The sequence below is a fragment of the Lontra canadensis genome, unplaced genomic scaffold, assembly GCF_010015895.1.
Source record: "Lontra canadensis isolate GAN:19392208 unplaced genomic scaffold, GSC_riverotter_1.0 scaffold53, whole genome shotgun sequence".
Taxonomy (NCBI): domain Eukaryota; kingdom Metazoa; phylum Chordata; class Mammalia; order Carnivora; family Mustelidae; genus Lontra; species Lontra canadensis.
The window spans coordinates 13,351,224-13,367,963 of record NW_022631047.1 but is presented as its reverse complement, the minus strand read 5'-3'; the positions used below and the strand labels follow the sequence as shown (position 1 = coordinate 13,367,963).

Genomic DNA, 16,740 nt, shown 5'->3' with positions numbered 1-16,740 from the left:
TAAGAGGCTGAAGCTTGCATGAGGAGCTTGAAGACCCCACTTTACTGTGTGACCTTGGGTGGGCTACCTCAACATCTCTGTGCCTCAGTCACCACATCTGTGAACGAGGGATAATAATACCTTCCCCTCAGGAGTGAGTCAATCAAATGAGATGATAGATGTACATAAATGCCTCGCACACAGCAGAAATGAGTACATGCTATTGAAAGACAGAATGAATGAGTGAACAGCAGATGATTGTGAACGGCACTCTAGGGCTCTCTCTGCTGAAATCCCCTCCCTCTTCTGCCCTTTGAACCTCCCACTCTGGTTTCCGAAGTAGGGCATTGCATCACTGCCCTGTCTAAAGTTTCACCCCCATGACTTCCTATTAGCCTCCCACTCCACAGATTCTTCTGGAAGGCCCATCTTAACCTCCAACCCCCATCTCCTCCACTCCCTTGCCTTCTGGCCACACTTTCCTTCTTATATTATTTGAACGCACCCATTTCTTCCAGCCCCAGGGCCTTTGCACAGGATGTTTTCCCTTCGCATCTTCATGTGGCTCTGTCCCTAGCTTTATTTAATCTCTCTGCTTAAATGTCACCTCCTAGGTGAGGTCTTGCCTACCAAAACCACCTTCCCCCCGTCATCCCCTTATTTTCCCTCTGAGCCCTTATGAATTTATATGCACATATAGTCTTGTTTAATATCTGTCTTCTCTTGAACGTGAGCTCCACAATGGTAGAGTCTTTTGCCGTGAATCCCCAGCACCTACAGCAGAGCCTGACATACAGTAGGTGCTCAATAACTACCGGCTAATGAACATACAGATAGGACTCGAGCCCTTGAGGAACCTAAATAAATTTTCCATCCTTAAATAACAATAAGGTACTGAGCTCCCCTCTCTCCACTTCCTTGTTCCTGTACAGCATAGCTCATTATATTTTAATTTTTCCCAGCCCCCAGCTAGTCTAATTATTCACAGCACTCATGTGAGTATTTGTGTATGCGTGTTGATAAATGAGTGAGCTTGGGCCGATCTATGCTAATGGTTCTTAGGCAGGGAGCAGCATTCTGAGCCCTTCATTTAAATACCCTTGGCCGCCCTCCTTCCACTAACTCCCAAGTGAATGACAGTCTCCAAGGCGAAGTCCACAGCAAGTGCATTCTGAAAAACTCCTCTTGGCCGCCCGATGCATGTTACCACATCGTCTGGGGGAAGGCAGTGGAGAGTGGAGGTGAAGACACCGACTGTCACAATCACCCTGCTAGGGCTTGAATGTGGGTACCACCTCGAGTCACCTAACCTCCTCGTGCCCCACCCCCCAGCTGTAGCGGGTTTCAGAACACGTATCAAGATAAGCTTGTAAATCACTTAACACAGTCCCTGCCCAGTGCAAGCTCATGATGAAATATTTGCTTCATTAAGTTATTGTGACTTTTCTCTAGGCAGTGATGCCACCTTCCTCAGTTTCCCTACAGGGCTTTCTGTCTGCAAGTGGAGTTGCCCGTCATGCTGATGGAAACACATGTGCTGTTCCTCCCATCTTCCAGAACAATCTTCTGTCTTGAACTCAGGGCCCCCTCCAGTTATCAACCCACTCCTTTACTCTTCCTTATAGGAAAATTCATCAAAGACTTTTCTGCACTCATTGTCTGCAGTTCCTCTCCTTCTGTCGTCCTTTACACTTATTAGGGAAATTTCAAACATGCATTTTACTAATCTCCTGCCCCAATATTTTTTGCTGGGGTATTTTAAAACATACCCCATTTTAGATCATTTTAGCTTGAATGTATCTCTAACAGGTAAGAACTTTAAAAAAATATAATAATGGGATCATTATTACGCCTAACTGAATTAACAATAATTGGTACTCAAATTTCCCTGATTGCCTTAAAAAATGTCTTTTTACAGTTCGTTGGTCTGAATTAGGACCTACTCAAGGCCCACACAACACATTTGGTTGGTTTGTCTCTTTTCCCTTCTCTCCTAACCCCACACTAATCAGGCTTCTGCCCTGATTGTGTTATCAGAGCTAGGTCATTGATTACCTCCATGTTGCTAAGGCTGATGGGCAGTTCTCCCGGTCCGCACTCTACTCCAGGGCTTATCTCTATGTCCCCGCCCTCCTGGTTGAAACCCCTCTTTGCTAAGACACCACATGCTTCTCCAGCTTTTCTCTTGACACCGGTGTGCGCTAAGTCTCCACCCCTGGTCCTCTTCAGTCTTCTCGCTCCTTGGTGATGACATCCAGTAAGGCTTTCAAAGCCACCCCAAATGCATATCTCCAGTTCATTCCAAATGCCTGCCAATCATCTCAACCTTGAGTGTCCAACAGGCATTCCATAAGAGGCATTTCAAACTTACCATGTCTGAAACTCCTCCTGAAATCCCCCCCCACCCAGACCTCCCCATCTCCCCCTTCCAGTAACTTTCGCCCAAACTCTTGAACTCACGTCCAATCCCCCTTTCTCTTACATGCCACACTAATCCTTGATCTGACCACTCATAGCCACCTTCACTGTTACCACCCCAGGTCCTTGCCTGGACTTTACAACAATGTCCTGCCTTCTCTCCTTGCTTCTAGCTTTCTTCCTCTTCAGGCTGTTCTAAACAGAAACTCAACCCAGCAGCCAAGGTTCCTTTTAACCCAATTTTTCTTTTTCTTTTTTTAAAGATTTTATTTATTTATGTGAGAAAGAGCGCGTGAGTGGGGAGAGGGGTAGAGGGAGAAGCGGACTCCCTACTGAGCAGGGAGCCTGGGCGCTGGGATCACGACCTGAACCGAAGGCAGACACTTAACCAACTGAGCCATCTAGGCACCCCTTAGCCCGGTTTGTCTTAAGGTCAAAATCAAACTCATCACAATGGACGTCAAGACCCTATCAGCGAGTCTCAACAAAGAACACTGGTATATTGGGCAAGAACATTCTTCACTGCAGGAGCTGTCCTGTTTTCTATTGACTGTTTGGCATAGCCTTTGCCCCTAAATGCTGGGGGAGCAACACCTCCCCCTCAACCTAGCCAGCCCTTGTGGCAACTAGCATATCCCCACACATTTCCAAACACAGCCCGGTGGATCCCATTTGTAGCATCTCTTACAAGATTTGCTGCACCCCTGCACTCTCCCACTTTGCAACCCTCCACCAACATTTCTGGTTTTGCCTCTGACTATTCTCCCTGGGTTCCCTCTGTTTCTGTCTTACTTCAACAACCAGGCTGTTCCCTCAGTGCCTCAAGGGGGCTTTGCCTCTGCCAGCCTCACTCCCCTACTCAGATTTCTCAGACACCTCCCCGCCCCCCGCCCAGGCTCCGGGTCTTTGCCCAGGTGTTATCTTCTCAGTGAGAGCTTCCCAGGACTCCCTGTTTGAAACTGTGATTCCCCCTTACCCCCAGGTCCCCTTCTCTGTTTTATTTTTCTCCATGACACTCACCCCATCAGATGTAACCGATGTTCTCTTTCTTAATCTTGCTGATTTTTTTTTTTCTGTCAGCTTCCTGACGGAAGTTGTGGATTTTTTTTGTTCACTACTGTACCCCAGTGCCTGGAACAGTAGGAACGGGCTCGTGCTAGACAACCGAGTATTTGTTAGGTGGAGAATAGACATATCATGACTATACACTTACATAGAGAAGAAAATAAGCACTTTTAAACCAAGGAATAAAGAATTGACTTCATTCTTAGCCAGGACTGGATTAGGCTCAGCCTGAGGTGGGAAGTAGGGGGAGAGGTAATGGGAAACTCAGTTTCCTCCTCAGATCAGTTCAGGAAGACTTCCTGAAAGAGGTGGTGTTTTCGGACTCATCTTCGGCTTGTGGGAAGGAGACTATATACCTTGGCAGCTCCCCCAACCTTGATGCCTATAGGCAACAAAGGGAGCCAAGCTAAAAGAGTGGCAAAGACTCTTCAGGGAAGAAGGCACGCTTCCTGAGTCTTCTTTTTACGGCAACTGATCTGTGTCTGGAGGAGGCTGCAGGAGCACACCTCAGCAGCTGGAGGGCCAAGTTCAAATGGAACTCCTAGGTCATGTCTGCCTACCCACCCACCCCTCAGAGAAACACCTCCGGAATGATTACACGGGTGGGCTACCCAGAGCTTGCCTTCCAAACTCTCAGTAGACAGGAAGGAACCTAGATTCACAGCCAGTGGGATACTTCACAGCTATTAAAAAGAATGAGGCAGCTTTCTTTATACTGCATATGGAAGGATCATCACCAAGACAGATTATTGGGGGGAAAAAGCAAGGTGCAGAACAGCATATCATTTACTGCCATTTGTGTAAAAGAAAACACACACACATAAACACAAATATATACGTGTGTGTGTGTGTGTGTGTGTGTGTGTGTATTTGCTTGAAGGTACATAGAATAACCCTGGGAAGATGCATGAGAATTAGTTAACTTTTCTGGGGGGGGGAGTTCCTGGGGGTGACAATGGGCATAAGTGGATTGGAGGGATTGTCAACGAGAAGTCTTTCTGTTCTGAGCCCTCTGGAAGACACAGGGGGGATAAGGAAGAGAGCCCTCTACCTTTGAAAAGCACTTTCTGGCCTCAAAAGTCCCCAAAGAACAGCAACTAATGTATCTTCTTGAGTCCTCACTGCCCGCAGGCACTCGCCTTGCCTGGCGCTTTTTTTGGCCTGACCTCTTCATTTCCCAGCAGTCCTACGAGGTTAGGAGTATGCGCATCCCCATTTCAGATAAGAAAACCAAGACTGTCACTGCTGAGTATGGCAGCGAGCACATGACTGAGTGAGGATTCAGACCCAGTGCCACTTTCTGAACGATTATGCCTCATCATAGGTTTCGCCAGAATTCTAAGACTATGAGATTCTATAAAATACAATATAAACCATGGGAAGGCCGAGATACAGCTGGGATTCTCCTGCCCACGTGTCTGGGTACGAGGGAGGCTTGTACCCAGGGGAGATGGATGCTGTGTAGAAGCTGGATGCTGTGTAGAAGCTGGACCTAGGTGACACCAGCCTGATCCCCGAAGTCGCCCATGCCTTCTTCTCCCCTTCTTCCCCCAGGTGGATGCAAGCCCACCAGCCTGGGTTGGGGCCTACGGAGAGCTGGGAAAGGATCCGCATCCTCGGGGAAGGGGGCGTGGAGCGATCCTGGCCTGGGGCTGGGGGCAGGCAGCAGCGCCGCGGGCGGCGGCGGCAGAAGCAGCAGCGGCCGGGTGGTGACGCAGCACGGAGGCCCCGACCTCCCCCCTTGGCTCGCGGAAAGGCGCGGGCGGCAGCGGCGCCGGGGGGCTCTCCCAGACGCCGTGGGCGGGCAGCGGTGCGCACGCCGAGAGCAGTCGGAGGGGGCCGTGGGGCTGGGGCTGGGCCGGACCGCGGGGAACCGCCGCATTTGAGATACGGGTCGAAGCGAGAAGGGAGAGGGGCGGGGCGGTCCAGCGAAGGCCCGCAGCGCGAGCCCGGCGGGGGCCCCGGAAGGCGGGCGGAGGGGGCGGGGGCGCGGCGGGCGCGGCCGAGCCCGAGCGCACAGGTGCCAAGGCTACGCCTCCGGAGCGGGTGACTCAGCAGCACCGCGCCGGGCGGGGGCGGGCAGGGGGCGCGGGGCGCGTGCGCGCGGGAGGCGGGGCGGGGGGGGCAGGCGCGGCTTCCCCCGGTCGGGGTACCCGCCCCCGCGGGGGAGCTTGGAGCTCGGCGCGGGGCGGGCGCGGCGCGGGGGCCGGAGGTTCCATCGTGCTGTGAACAGCTCGCCAAGTCGCCCACGCAGCCAAAAGCCCGGCTGCGCGCACCCTCCCGGCAGAGAAGCCCCCGGGGAAGCGGCCGGGTGAGGAAGGGCTTTCCCCAGGCTTTCCGAGGGAGGGGGTTCCTGGTTCCCGACTTCTCCCTTCCAGCTTGCTCCCAGTTTTCACGCAAAGTCCGGAGGGAACCCGGTGGAAATTCCTGGCGTGCTTTAAAGCTGGAAACCCCTAAAGAATTCACCTCGTCCCTCCCCCACCTGCAGGGCAGGGCCACCCTACATTGCAGGGGTCTCTCTCTCTCTCTGTTTTTTTTGTTTTGTTTTGTTTTTTTTGAAAGGGAGCGTGAATTCAGCGTCTCCCTTTGTCCCCCATCCTGACCTCCGTTCCTAAGGCTCTTACCATTCATAAGTCACTTTGTATGTCTAAGCTAGGTTCTTGATGCTGCCGCAACCTCTCAACAGCTATGCCTCTCGTTGACGTAGTGAGTCTAGGGGAGACAGTCCAAGAGCAGGGCAAAGAGTGATTGTCCCCCCCTTGCTCAGGGGGGAGATCAAGGCCCAGAGAAGGGGAGGGGTTTGCACCAAGCTTACATTTGGGGTCTGTGAGGATGGCACAGCCATCAGGACTGAGGGGCCTGGCTTCTGGGTCAGGGTCCTGCCTACTTCTGGAATTCCCTTCAGCCTTCCATGACTGGCTCATAGGAGGGAAATAGCCCCAAGAATGTCAAAGATGCCAACCTAGCCAATTTGGAAGCATCCGGGCCATCTCTGTAAAGACCAGACTATGCCAGGAAACACTAAAACTAGACACAAGCAAGAGCTTCCCAACCGCTTTGTAGAGTTTTTGTCGCTGTTGCCGTTTTAAAATAATCATTGTGTTGAATTCATGTGTTGAATGAAAATTGTGGTGCATTGGAATCATTTATCAAGGAAGAGACTGTGGAATTCCCTTGCTTCTCTGCCTGGGGTGGGAGTGCATTCCTCATAGTAGGGAGACAGCTGGTAGGACCTGACAGCTCCAGAGCCCAGAGAGGTCATGTGGTGCCACTCCCTGGCCAGAGCTAGGCCAACTCCGGTCCAGGGAAAACCACAGCGCAGCTTTCCATGCATCACCCTGCTGCTGGGTGTCTGAGCTTCCAAACACAGTACCTTAATAGAGCATCTCTGATCCCTGACCCCTGCTCTTGCCCACCCTTCAGGCAACCTTCTTCCCAGGAGCTGGCAGCTTCCAGAAACCTGGTCCCCTTCACACCTGCAACGGGGTGAGGGTGGGAGCATGTAGACTCGCCCCATTACAGAGGGGAATATCCAGAAGGAACTGGCTAGCCAAGAGAGACAAAACAAGTCATGCAGAGAAAGGAGAGAGAACCCAGAGTCCTGACTGTAACCAGACCAGGGAGTCATGGGGAAGCAGGAGGAAGACCTATGCTGAATTTTGCCATGAGGTCCACACATCTTTTTATGGTGTGTGCTGTGATCCCTCTCCCCCACCCCTAGTAACATTCACTCCTGCACAGCCGTAACCGCGAACACATCTGCTGCTTATACACACCTGCTCACCCTCCCTTTGGGGTCCTGACATTTCCCTGAACAGAGCTGACACTGCCTGGTCAAGAAATAGGAGTAAGAGGCCTGGAGCCTGAGGCTGGTTCCTGTTTCATCCCCCAGGCCAGAATCCAGCTCTCTCTTTTCTCTTTCCACCTGGAGACATGGCCACATCTTGGGCTTCCTTTCCCTCCCATCATCACAGACCAATTGCCTATTCCTGGTTCAAGCTTCTGGCAAGGCCATGGGCCTGGGGCAGGGTCACTGAGTTGAAACACTCAAAGGGCTTTCTCATGCTTAATTCTTAACATGGTTTCCCACACGGAGGACTGGACTGGTCTGGGGTTAGAGGCTGGCAGCAGAGGGAGAGGAGGCCTTTGCAGGCTCATGGAGAGGATTGGGGTGGTAGAAACCCTGATGTGGCCCTCACTCCCCAGCTGGCCTTAAGAGCTGAGCCTCTCATCCAGCTTCTCTCTTGTGCTCAGCTGCAGACTCTGGGCTTTTGGGCCTAACTAAGCACAACCTCCACCCCCAGCAGAGATTCCCTCCGGCGGAGACATCCTTCAGCCTGGACACCTTATGCTTACCTCCCTCCACCCAACGATTGCTGAGCCTGCCTGGGACCTACATATTAGGAGATTGTTTCTTCAAGCAGTATTTATCAAGCTCCTACCAGATGTTGAGTTAGCCCCTCATCCCCCATTCTCTCCAGGCCCAGGTAACCCCAACCTCTACCACCTGTTAACGCTCTCACCCACCTCTTCCCAACCTCACTGCAGACCCCAATAGAATCGTGTGAAATTTTGCCATCTAGAGAATTATTCTAAGATCCTACAAAGGATCAAAAGAGATTACCCAGTATCAGGATGCTCCTTAAATTCCTGCTGAAGGATTTTTACCCATGAAGCTCATTGGGCAAGTATCCCTTCTACAGCCAAGATAATCACTTTTCCGAGGCAACCCAATGTGGGAGTGCCCTGGGTCCCCCCGCCACTCTGCTTGCCAGGTCCAGGCCAGGCAATTCCAAATCCCTGCAAAATATGGCAGAGATAAAAATCATTTAGGCTTTCAACAATCTCCCCTGTGAGCCTTTCCACTCCTTCTGAGCCTCCTGCTCTGTCTCTTAGTCAACCAGTGTTGCCAGGGCACCCCCCTCCCTTATCAAATCCTTTCTCGGACACCGCTCACATCAGAACTCTTTCATGCTGAAGAGTAAAGGCTGATAGAGCTAAATGTGTTGTTTTTCTCCTGTCCTAGGAGAATTTGCATTTTAACAAGGGGGATAACCTTGAAGTATTGAAAGGAATCTCTAATTGTGGAATTGCTGGCAGAGGTGAGCTATTCTGAAAGGCAGAGACCTCTCTGGGATCCCTGAGTTCACATAACTAGCTGTAGGTCTGGCCCCGTACACCCACGGAACAGTCCTGACCAGCTACGGGGGCCCGTCACTGGATAATGTCAAGAGCACCAGGGGAAGAATTCTAGGTCTCTTTCCACCACTGACTCATCTGGAAACACCAGTCACTTCTCTCTCCAGCTATAGTTGCCTTACGTGCCACAGTTAAGTTTGGATCCACGGCCCTTTTCGTACCTTTCCAGCTCTGACCTTTGCTTGACCTCCCAGCGGGGCTGGAGGACCTTGGCCCAGCTCCGAAAGCTCTCCCACCCCGGCAGCTGTGGCCTGGAGGGAAGGGCCCAGTGCCGGCGCGGTCTCGGACAGGCGTGCGTGGCCTCAGTCCACAATCGCCTGCCTGCCTGCTGGGGACAAAAGGTACCACTCAGCACATACACCGGGCCTGCAGAGTTACATAACCCTTCCAGATGGGATATTCCAAGGAGCCACCGCAGAGCAGCCCGTGCCTCTGCTGCGCCCAGGGCCACCCGTGGCCACCTTTGCCTGTGGTGTCCGCATAGCCACAGCCACCCTGGGAGGGAATGTCAGAAGCCCATTGTCTTTTCTGTTTTTGTTTTTTTGCTTTTTGTTTTTTCCTAGACGGCATTTCATCTAAGGAAGTCTTAGGAGAAGAAACTCTTTTATCTAGCCTTGACCCGAGAAAGTAGAATCCTCCCGTAACCTCCCTGCCTTCCCCCTCAACCCACCACCCCTAGTCCCACAACACATCAGGCTGTCCTTTCCTCAGGCAAACCCTGCTGGGCTTTGTTTTTTTTTTTTGTTTTGTTTTTGTTTTCAACTTTTGGACCTCAGAAAGAGCTGCAAAGAACAGGGCTGCCCTTTCAAAATTCCCAGGATGGAAAAATTTGGACAAATGGATGTAGGTTTCATTCCAGGGAAGTGGGACACATTCTCCTGGCCCAGACTCCATTCCCCTCACCTCTTACTTTTATCCTCTACGAGTTCATATACTAGAGGAGACTGTGGCTTCCCCATTTGGAAAATGGGCAAGATCATTCTTATCACCATGGGGCATTGGGTGATCCCTTTGATGTCCTTAGGAGAAGTGCAAATCATCTTAAAATGCAACAGAAGACATTTCAGTTGAGCTTAAGGAGGCATTTCTCAACAATAAAGTTGTGAGACCCCATCACAGATCACTAAGGGATGGTGGATTTGTCCTGTTTGGCTGCATTTGAAGGTAAGCTCTACATGCGTGCAAACGAAATAGCTTGGGTGCACACTCTCCGAAGAAAGAGGGGCAGATGAGAAAAGGGCACATGTAGGAAGTTGGCTTCGAAGCAGGAAAGGGATCTTGAACTTGGTTTCAGGTCTTTCATTGTGGTCTGACTGGGGATGAGCCCTGGGCCTGGGTTGTTTATCTGTAGAAATGCTACAGTGTCTTGAGCACTTATTAGGTTTCCAGAACAATATTTTAGAAATGATACCATTTAGTTTTTAAGCTTTATAGCAACCCTTCAAAGTATATGTTACTTTTCATTTTATAAATGAAAAAACCAGAGGCTTAAAGAAAGTAAATAATGACTATAAGTTCTCACAGCTGGTAGGGATAGAGCAGGACTCACACCCAGAGATGCCTGACTCCAAAGCCCATGTTCTTAACTACCTAGATCTTGAAAATTCTGTGATTCTTTAGTTCCTTAAGTTCCCTTCAGCCTGAAAAGTCTAAAAATTTCTCCTTCATGCTGCTCCTCACCCTTTTTGTTTGTTAATGCCCTCACTCCTTGAAATGGAGATGACCGCTACTCTCCTCCCCAAAACAAGAAACCCTTTGCAACCTGGGTGAGAACCTGCCCTGTGTGCTTTTCCAGAAGCAGAGGAAGAAGGTGCTGCAGTGGCCCAAGCCTTGGAAATCCTGCCAGATGGCCTTGCACTTGGGGGTCTGCCAGGTGCAATGAGAGTGTCCCCGGGACCTCTTACTAAGAACCCCCACACCAAGCTGCTGCTTAGCTAATGTCCAGGGCCACTGAGAGTATGTTTGGGCCCTAGTAAGAAGTGTTGAGGCTCCCCAGCAAGGTCAGTCTGTCTAAAAATCTTTACCTGGGATTTAAATTCAGGATCCAAGTCTCTTTCCAGACCACAGGTCCAGCTGTTGGTCCCAGCCCTCCCCTCTTCTTCAGGATCATTCTCACTTTTGTTGGCTCTCCCCCTACACCTGACCCCATCTGCCTTGTCTCGTAAGTGACCTTTGAAACTTGGGCCACACAGATATCTGCTCCATCAGCAGAGCCAACTACTGCTCTTCTTGTTGGGTTTCAGGCCAACAGGAGAATGTTCCAGGATGCTCTCATGGGGCCCTTGTGGTGTTCGCTATGTGGGCTCGGGAAGGGCTTTGGAGTAAGGAAGGAGAACTCGAATGGAGCAAGGCACCGGGAGCTGGTGAGGAGGACAGAGAACAGTGGGTTTTCCCAGAGGCAGGGGTGACTCGTTTCTCTTGAGCTGTGTTCTTTTTGGATGAAAGGGAGGAAGGTCTGGGCTCTTGGGCAAGCAGGGAACAGAAAATCTTTACAAGTGCCCACTATGTACCATGCTTCTAGGGTGAGCAAAAAGATGCATACTCCCTCCACTCGGTGAACCTTCCTTCTGGCCCCATTTTCCAGCTTACCAGCTGGAGGTCCTCTCCTTGCTGCGGGTAGAGGAGAAAAGGAGGGCAGGCAGTTTGGTGAGCACTGGCCTTCATGTTGCTTCCTCAGCAAGCAGGCCTTCCAGCCGCAGGTAGACAAGGACTCTGAGTGTTAACGCTCTTCTTACTCTGCTGATAAGGTTTAGCCTGGTGGGAAGTGATTAGGGTTGGGGGTACTGTACTGTCCAAGGATGGAACGATATGCATATGCAGTACAGGTCTCTCCATGAGCTGAATCTCTGGGTCTCCATCCTCCTTCCAGCTGCCCTTGGCCCTTACTCTTCCTGACATAAACCCTTGACTCCAACCAAGAAAACCTTCTCTCTGGGCTCTCAGTATCCTCCCCCTTGTCACCCTGTTTTCTTCTGATAGACGGAGCAGCAATCTGCTTACGCTTGCTTGGATGTTTCTAGATATATGTTTCAGGTATGTTGACAGGGACTGCTCGCTTCTTTCCTGTTTTTCCACTGACAGACAGACCTTCACACTCTCTTAGTAGCTCTCAGAATGGGCCACACAGGAGCCACCATCTCTAGGCGGACGACCCTGACTCAGTGGGGACAGAGACACCTGCTCCAATCAGCATTTTAGACAACAGGCTAAAAAGCACATCTAATGATTGTCTGTCCTTCAGCCTCCAGTCATTATGACACCGTGGAGCTCAAGTGACCCAAGATTTGTTTTATGCTTAAAGGATGAGAGCAGAGAAAAGGAGACTTCACTGGGCTGCTGAAGTGGAACCAAAGGAGAGATAGAAGGAAGAAAATATGGGAGAGAAAAAGAGTTTGAGGGGAGAGAAGAAAGGGGGAAGAGAGAAGGAAGAACAAAGAGAAGGGGGAAGGTAGGGAGGAAGAGAAAGTAGAAGAGGAAGATGAGGGACGAAGGAAGAGAGGAGAGGACAGGAGCTACTGAGCCTTTCAGACTTCCTGACTACTTGGAGGTGGGGGGTTTGGAGTAGGAGCTGAATTTGAATTATAATTCAAGAATCTTATCCAGCCTCCGGTAATCCCCTGCCTCGGGCTGGAGAACATGGGCCGTAAATGCATGGCTGGCTGGGTGGGCATACGTGTTCAGACAGAGAAGCTGTGGTCCCAGGGAAGCCAGTAGCCTCTTGTAGGGTCATGTGCTTCCACGGCACGAAGTAGGCTTTGCCAGATCAGGCTGAGGCTCTGACTCCAGCCAGGAAAGGGATAATCAATTCTGTAGATGCTGTGAGCCTTGATTGAAAAAATAAAGAGGAGGAAGCTAGATAGCTGCTTTCATTAAGAGGCAAAAGCAGTGGGGGCTGGAGCTTAGCAAGAGCCAGGAAGCACGCAGAGAAAGAACGTTAACCCCTCCAGCGTCTTTCTTCCGTGATATCTTTGCACTCACCCACTCCTTCATCGTCACTTCCTTGGCCTGACCTCTAAGGCCACCACCTTCCTATCGCCCTCAGCTGAAGAAGGGAGAGAGGCCAGGCTGCATAATAATGCAGATCTGATGACAATTAAATGATGCATTATTTCCCGGGCCCAGGTTCCCCGGGGCTCTTGCCTCTCCTGGATTTGGGCAGGAAGAGGAGCTCTGGGTACAAGAGACAAACTGTGTGGGAGGATAATGCGTCTAACACAGTGCCTCGCCCCATGTAACCCTCGCCCAACCCTCAGCAACCTCCCCCCGGCCGCATCTCTACTATAATGAGGCCAGAGAAGGGCAAGTAAAAAATGAGAAAGGATTTCAGTAAAATTATGATCGGAAGACCTCATCTGCCATGTCTTCTTCTTACTTCAGCGTGCCCAGTAGAGAACTGATTCAGCAGGGAGCTCCCCAGAAGAAACACCAAGGAAAGGGCTGCTGCCTCTATTGTTCCTCTCCTCACTTCCCCCTACCCATAAAGATCTCTGCCTGCTGGTCACATCCAGCCCTGCACTGCTGAGAGGTATGGGCAGAGGAGAATAGCCATACAAAATGGGGGTCGGGGTAGAATCCAGATGGGGCCAAATGTAATCGGCAACAGTGAGTCGTTACTGAGGTTCTGTGGGGGAAACTTGGGTTGAAGTTCAGCGAAACAGTGAGGAGGAACGAGTGGCACAAAAGGCACAAAAGGCATTCAGCCAGCCAAGATGTCCATGATTTCACATCCAAGGGGAGAGAGTGTTGCAGGGGGGAGGTAGGATGCTCTCTCTGTCTCTTGGTGTCCAGGCTTGGGGAGCAAGGGGGAAATACTGGAGGAGCTGGGGGAAGAAGGGGGCTACTTGGGGTATTAACCTCTTAGTGCCTGGCACAACTTCCTAGGTGAGAGATTTTTAACAACTTTCACTCTCCTCTACCATTCTAATTATTTCTTATTTTTGTTCTGCTCCTATGGGAAGCAAAAACAGGACAAAGGAGAAGGAAAGATGAAGACGCTATGGGCAGGAGAGTTGGGGCTCTTCAAGCTACTTTGGGGGCCACAACAAAGTCCTTTCCCGGAAAAAATGATCTTTCCTCAACCCTTTTTGCTCATAGTTCCCTGAAGAGATGCAGAGAATGTGGGGAAGAGAAAAGAGATACCAAAGGGCATGAGGAGAGGAAGCAGGTGAAGAATCATAATTATCAGGAAGCAACCCCCAGAAAAACAAATGAAATAGGTCTTCCCCCCCCCCCTACTTAGGGGAAAGCCACATAACACCTTGTAAGAACATTGTCTTGTTGAATCCTGGGCACTGAGGGAAACCTGACTTTCTGCTTTTTATGCCAGATAAGGAAAGAAAACTGAAATTGAAGGAAGGACAGATGGGCCATTGGGGGAGTTGGGGAAGAAGTCTGCATCTTTTGGGGGCTTGACTCAATTGCTATAGGTCTGCCAAGTCAGATCATCCTGGGTCTTCACCCCTAGGAGCCCATGGTTCCAGTCAAGTCTACTCTCTATGAGTTAACATATCCTTCCCCAACTTCTCTAACTACATAGATATGAGGAGAAAATGAGGTTTGAAGGAATACGCCAAATCCTCACAAGTATCTGCAGACTTGAAACATGCCGATGAGATGAGATTCTTGGCTCTCCTTCCTCCTCCCTCCTCCCCCACCCACCTCCTGTAACATCACCATTGTCAGTGTCAGGTGCTGACTAGGTACTGATTTCCCCTGAGCCATTCTTCCATGCAGTTCTCCCATCACCTGTATACTCAAGAGGAAGGAAGCTGATATGTCACAGCCTGCCCAATACAGAGGAGAGAACATTCCAGTCCTCTTTCATCTCTTCTTCCCATGTCCCTAGTTCATAGACATTGAAAGTAAAGAAAGAGCTTGAGGTCCTAGAGTCCCTCACTGGGGGCTAATGAGTATATTTCTCTCAGGACCCAACATGAGATTCCTAATATCATCAAATAACCAAGTGGAAACAAGAATGCAGTCACCAGCCATAAGAGAGAGATAATTAAACATCCAAATGCCAACAACTTCGTTTGCCGACTCTCTCTCTCATCGTTCCCCTTCCACAATTGCCAACCATCCTGCACAGAAATCCTCCTTGAGTCAGAGGGAAAGAGCTATAGCCAGATTGAGTCCTCATACTGTAACTGAGTCCTCCATTGGCTTGGTGTGTTGTGTCTTTGCACCCCTTTGGTTCTGTGGGGATTCAGAAGAAAGATGCCCACTCAGGTCAGCAGAGTAAGCTTTCCCAAAGAGCCACTCCTGGCTTTGATCTCACTGCATCAGTGAAAGAGCTAGACTCGTTCCCCTGGGAAATGCTTTCTCCCACCCTTTCTCTATCCCCAGCACCCCTGCCTTCTCACATCATTCTTTCTTTTCAGCCTTATCCCCTGCCTCCTAAATTTTCTCAGACCCCAATTCTACTCTTCCTGGACTCTAGTCCTTTTAAAGCTCTTAACATGCATCTTTGCCAAGCCTCTGTCTCTTTCCATTCAAATAATTTTACTACCCAAACTCCCTTCCAAATTCTTCTTAACTTAAAAAAAAAAAATCAGCTGTTCTTTTTTCTTTTTCAGTGTAATCTTCATCACAACTTCCTCCCGATCTTGTCCCCTTTAAAATCTGCCAGTTTCTGATATCCCCAATCACTTAAAAATCCACTTCTTCCCTTCTTTGCCCCTCCGTAAGGGTCTGGATTCTCTCTTTTGCTCCAACATCCCCTGAAACCTCTCAAACACTGCTATCAATCCCTCTTTCCCCCCAAATCTCCTTGACACACTTCTACCTACAAACATCTTCTCATCTCTTCACTTCAGGTTGTTCTAGTCCTTCAGACTCTTAGGGGATCCCAATTTCCCCCTTATCTCCTCCTTACACCCATTTGCTTCCCTTTCTATCACTAAAATCCGCCTCCCTTCTTCCCCACTCACTCGGGTCTCCTGCTCAGGACGCCCTTGCCGAGGGCGGCGGGGGATTTGTGCTGAAGGAGGGTTCCAGCGGCAGTGCAACAACTCGGGGGACGCTCCTTCTCTTTGTCGGCGACGGCCCCAGGCGCCGCTGGGTGCTGGTGGGGCGACTGAGGTGCGTGAGCTCTGCTGCTGGGGCCCGGCTGGGGCTGCGCCAGGAGCTGTCCGTGGTGCTGAAGCGGTGGCTGCTCCGGCGCGGGCTGCGGCGCTGCGGGCGAGATCTGTCCGTGGTTCTGGAGAGGTTCCTGGGCCCCGGCGGCGGCAGCGGCGGCAGCGGTGGCCGGGGTGGCAGGCAGCAGGGCTGGCGACGGAGGGATGAGCCCGGGCGGAGGCTGGGCTTGCAGCAGCTGCTGGTGCTCCCACAGGCTGCGGTTCTCGGCGCTTAGCTCGTCCAGCCGCCGCTCCAGCTCGTCGATGCGCTGGCGCTGGGTGTGGATGAGGCTCTGCTGGTTCTGCACGATGGCCGTGAGCTCCTTGAGGTAGAGCACGGCACGCACCGGGTTCTCCAGCAGGCTCTCCATGCCGCCCGCCGCCGCCTGCGCCCTGCCTGCGCCTCGGCTGGCGGCGGGGAGCGCGAGGACGCGCAGGAGCCGAGCAGCCCCAGCAATCCGCTCGCCTCCCTCTCCAGCGGGCCCAGCCTCCCTCCCCGCAGCCGCCGGCGCCGCGTCACCGCCACACAGACATTCACACACGCACCGAGGGGCGGGACCGCCGCGCCAGGGTCCACCCACCCACCCTCCCACCTCCAGGCTTCGTGAGGAGTCTCGGCTTCCTGCAGGGCTGACAGAGAAGGGAGATGAGCAGAGGGAGTGGATAGGGAAGCAGGATAAATGAAGGGGACCAGAGATAGATAAATCTGGAGACCAAAAGAAAGCGGGTGAGGTGGACTTAGCAGTACTGGGAGAGTGCCCTGGAATGGGTAGAAGAAGAAAAGCAGATAAGGAAAGAGGAAAAGAAGAGGAAGAGGCCGGGAGAATGAGGGAGGGAGGGGGAGAGAGAGAGAGAAGGTGGCAAAGGGAAGAGAAATAGATTTGAAATAAAGAAGTTTCAAATATATTTGAAAGATCGCATTCTTTTTCCTGGGTCCAACCATCCCAGAGGTTATGGGTCATCT

General features: G+C 51.3%; 1 protein-coding gene across 8 annotated transcripts in view; it reads right to left on the bottom strand.

Moving 5' to 3' along the window:
• The window catches only part of IQSEC3 (IQ motif and Sec7 domain ArfGEF 3), a 99,370-nt gene extending 83,110 nt beyond the window's left edge, over positions 1 to 16,260 (bottom strand). For all 8 annotated transcript variants that reach the window (XM_032874887.1, XM_032874888.1, XM_032874891.1 and 5 more), the window contains exon 1: positions 15,591 to 16,260. In XM_032874887.1, the coding sequence (XP_032730778.1) occupies positions 15,591 to 16,147 (557 nt within the window). In that variant the 5' untranslated portion in view covers positions 16,148 to 16,260. The remainder of the gene's footprint in view (positions 1 to 15,590) is intronic.
• Between the last annotated feature and the right edge of the window lie 480 nt (positions 16,261 to 16,740).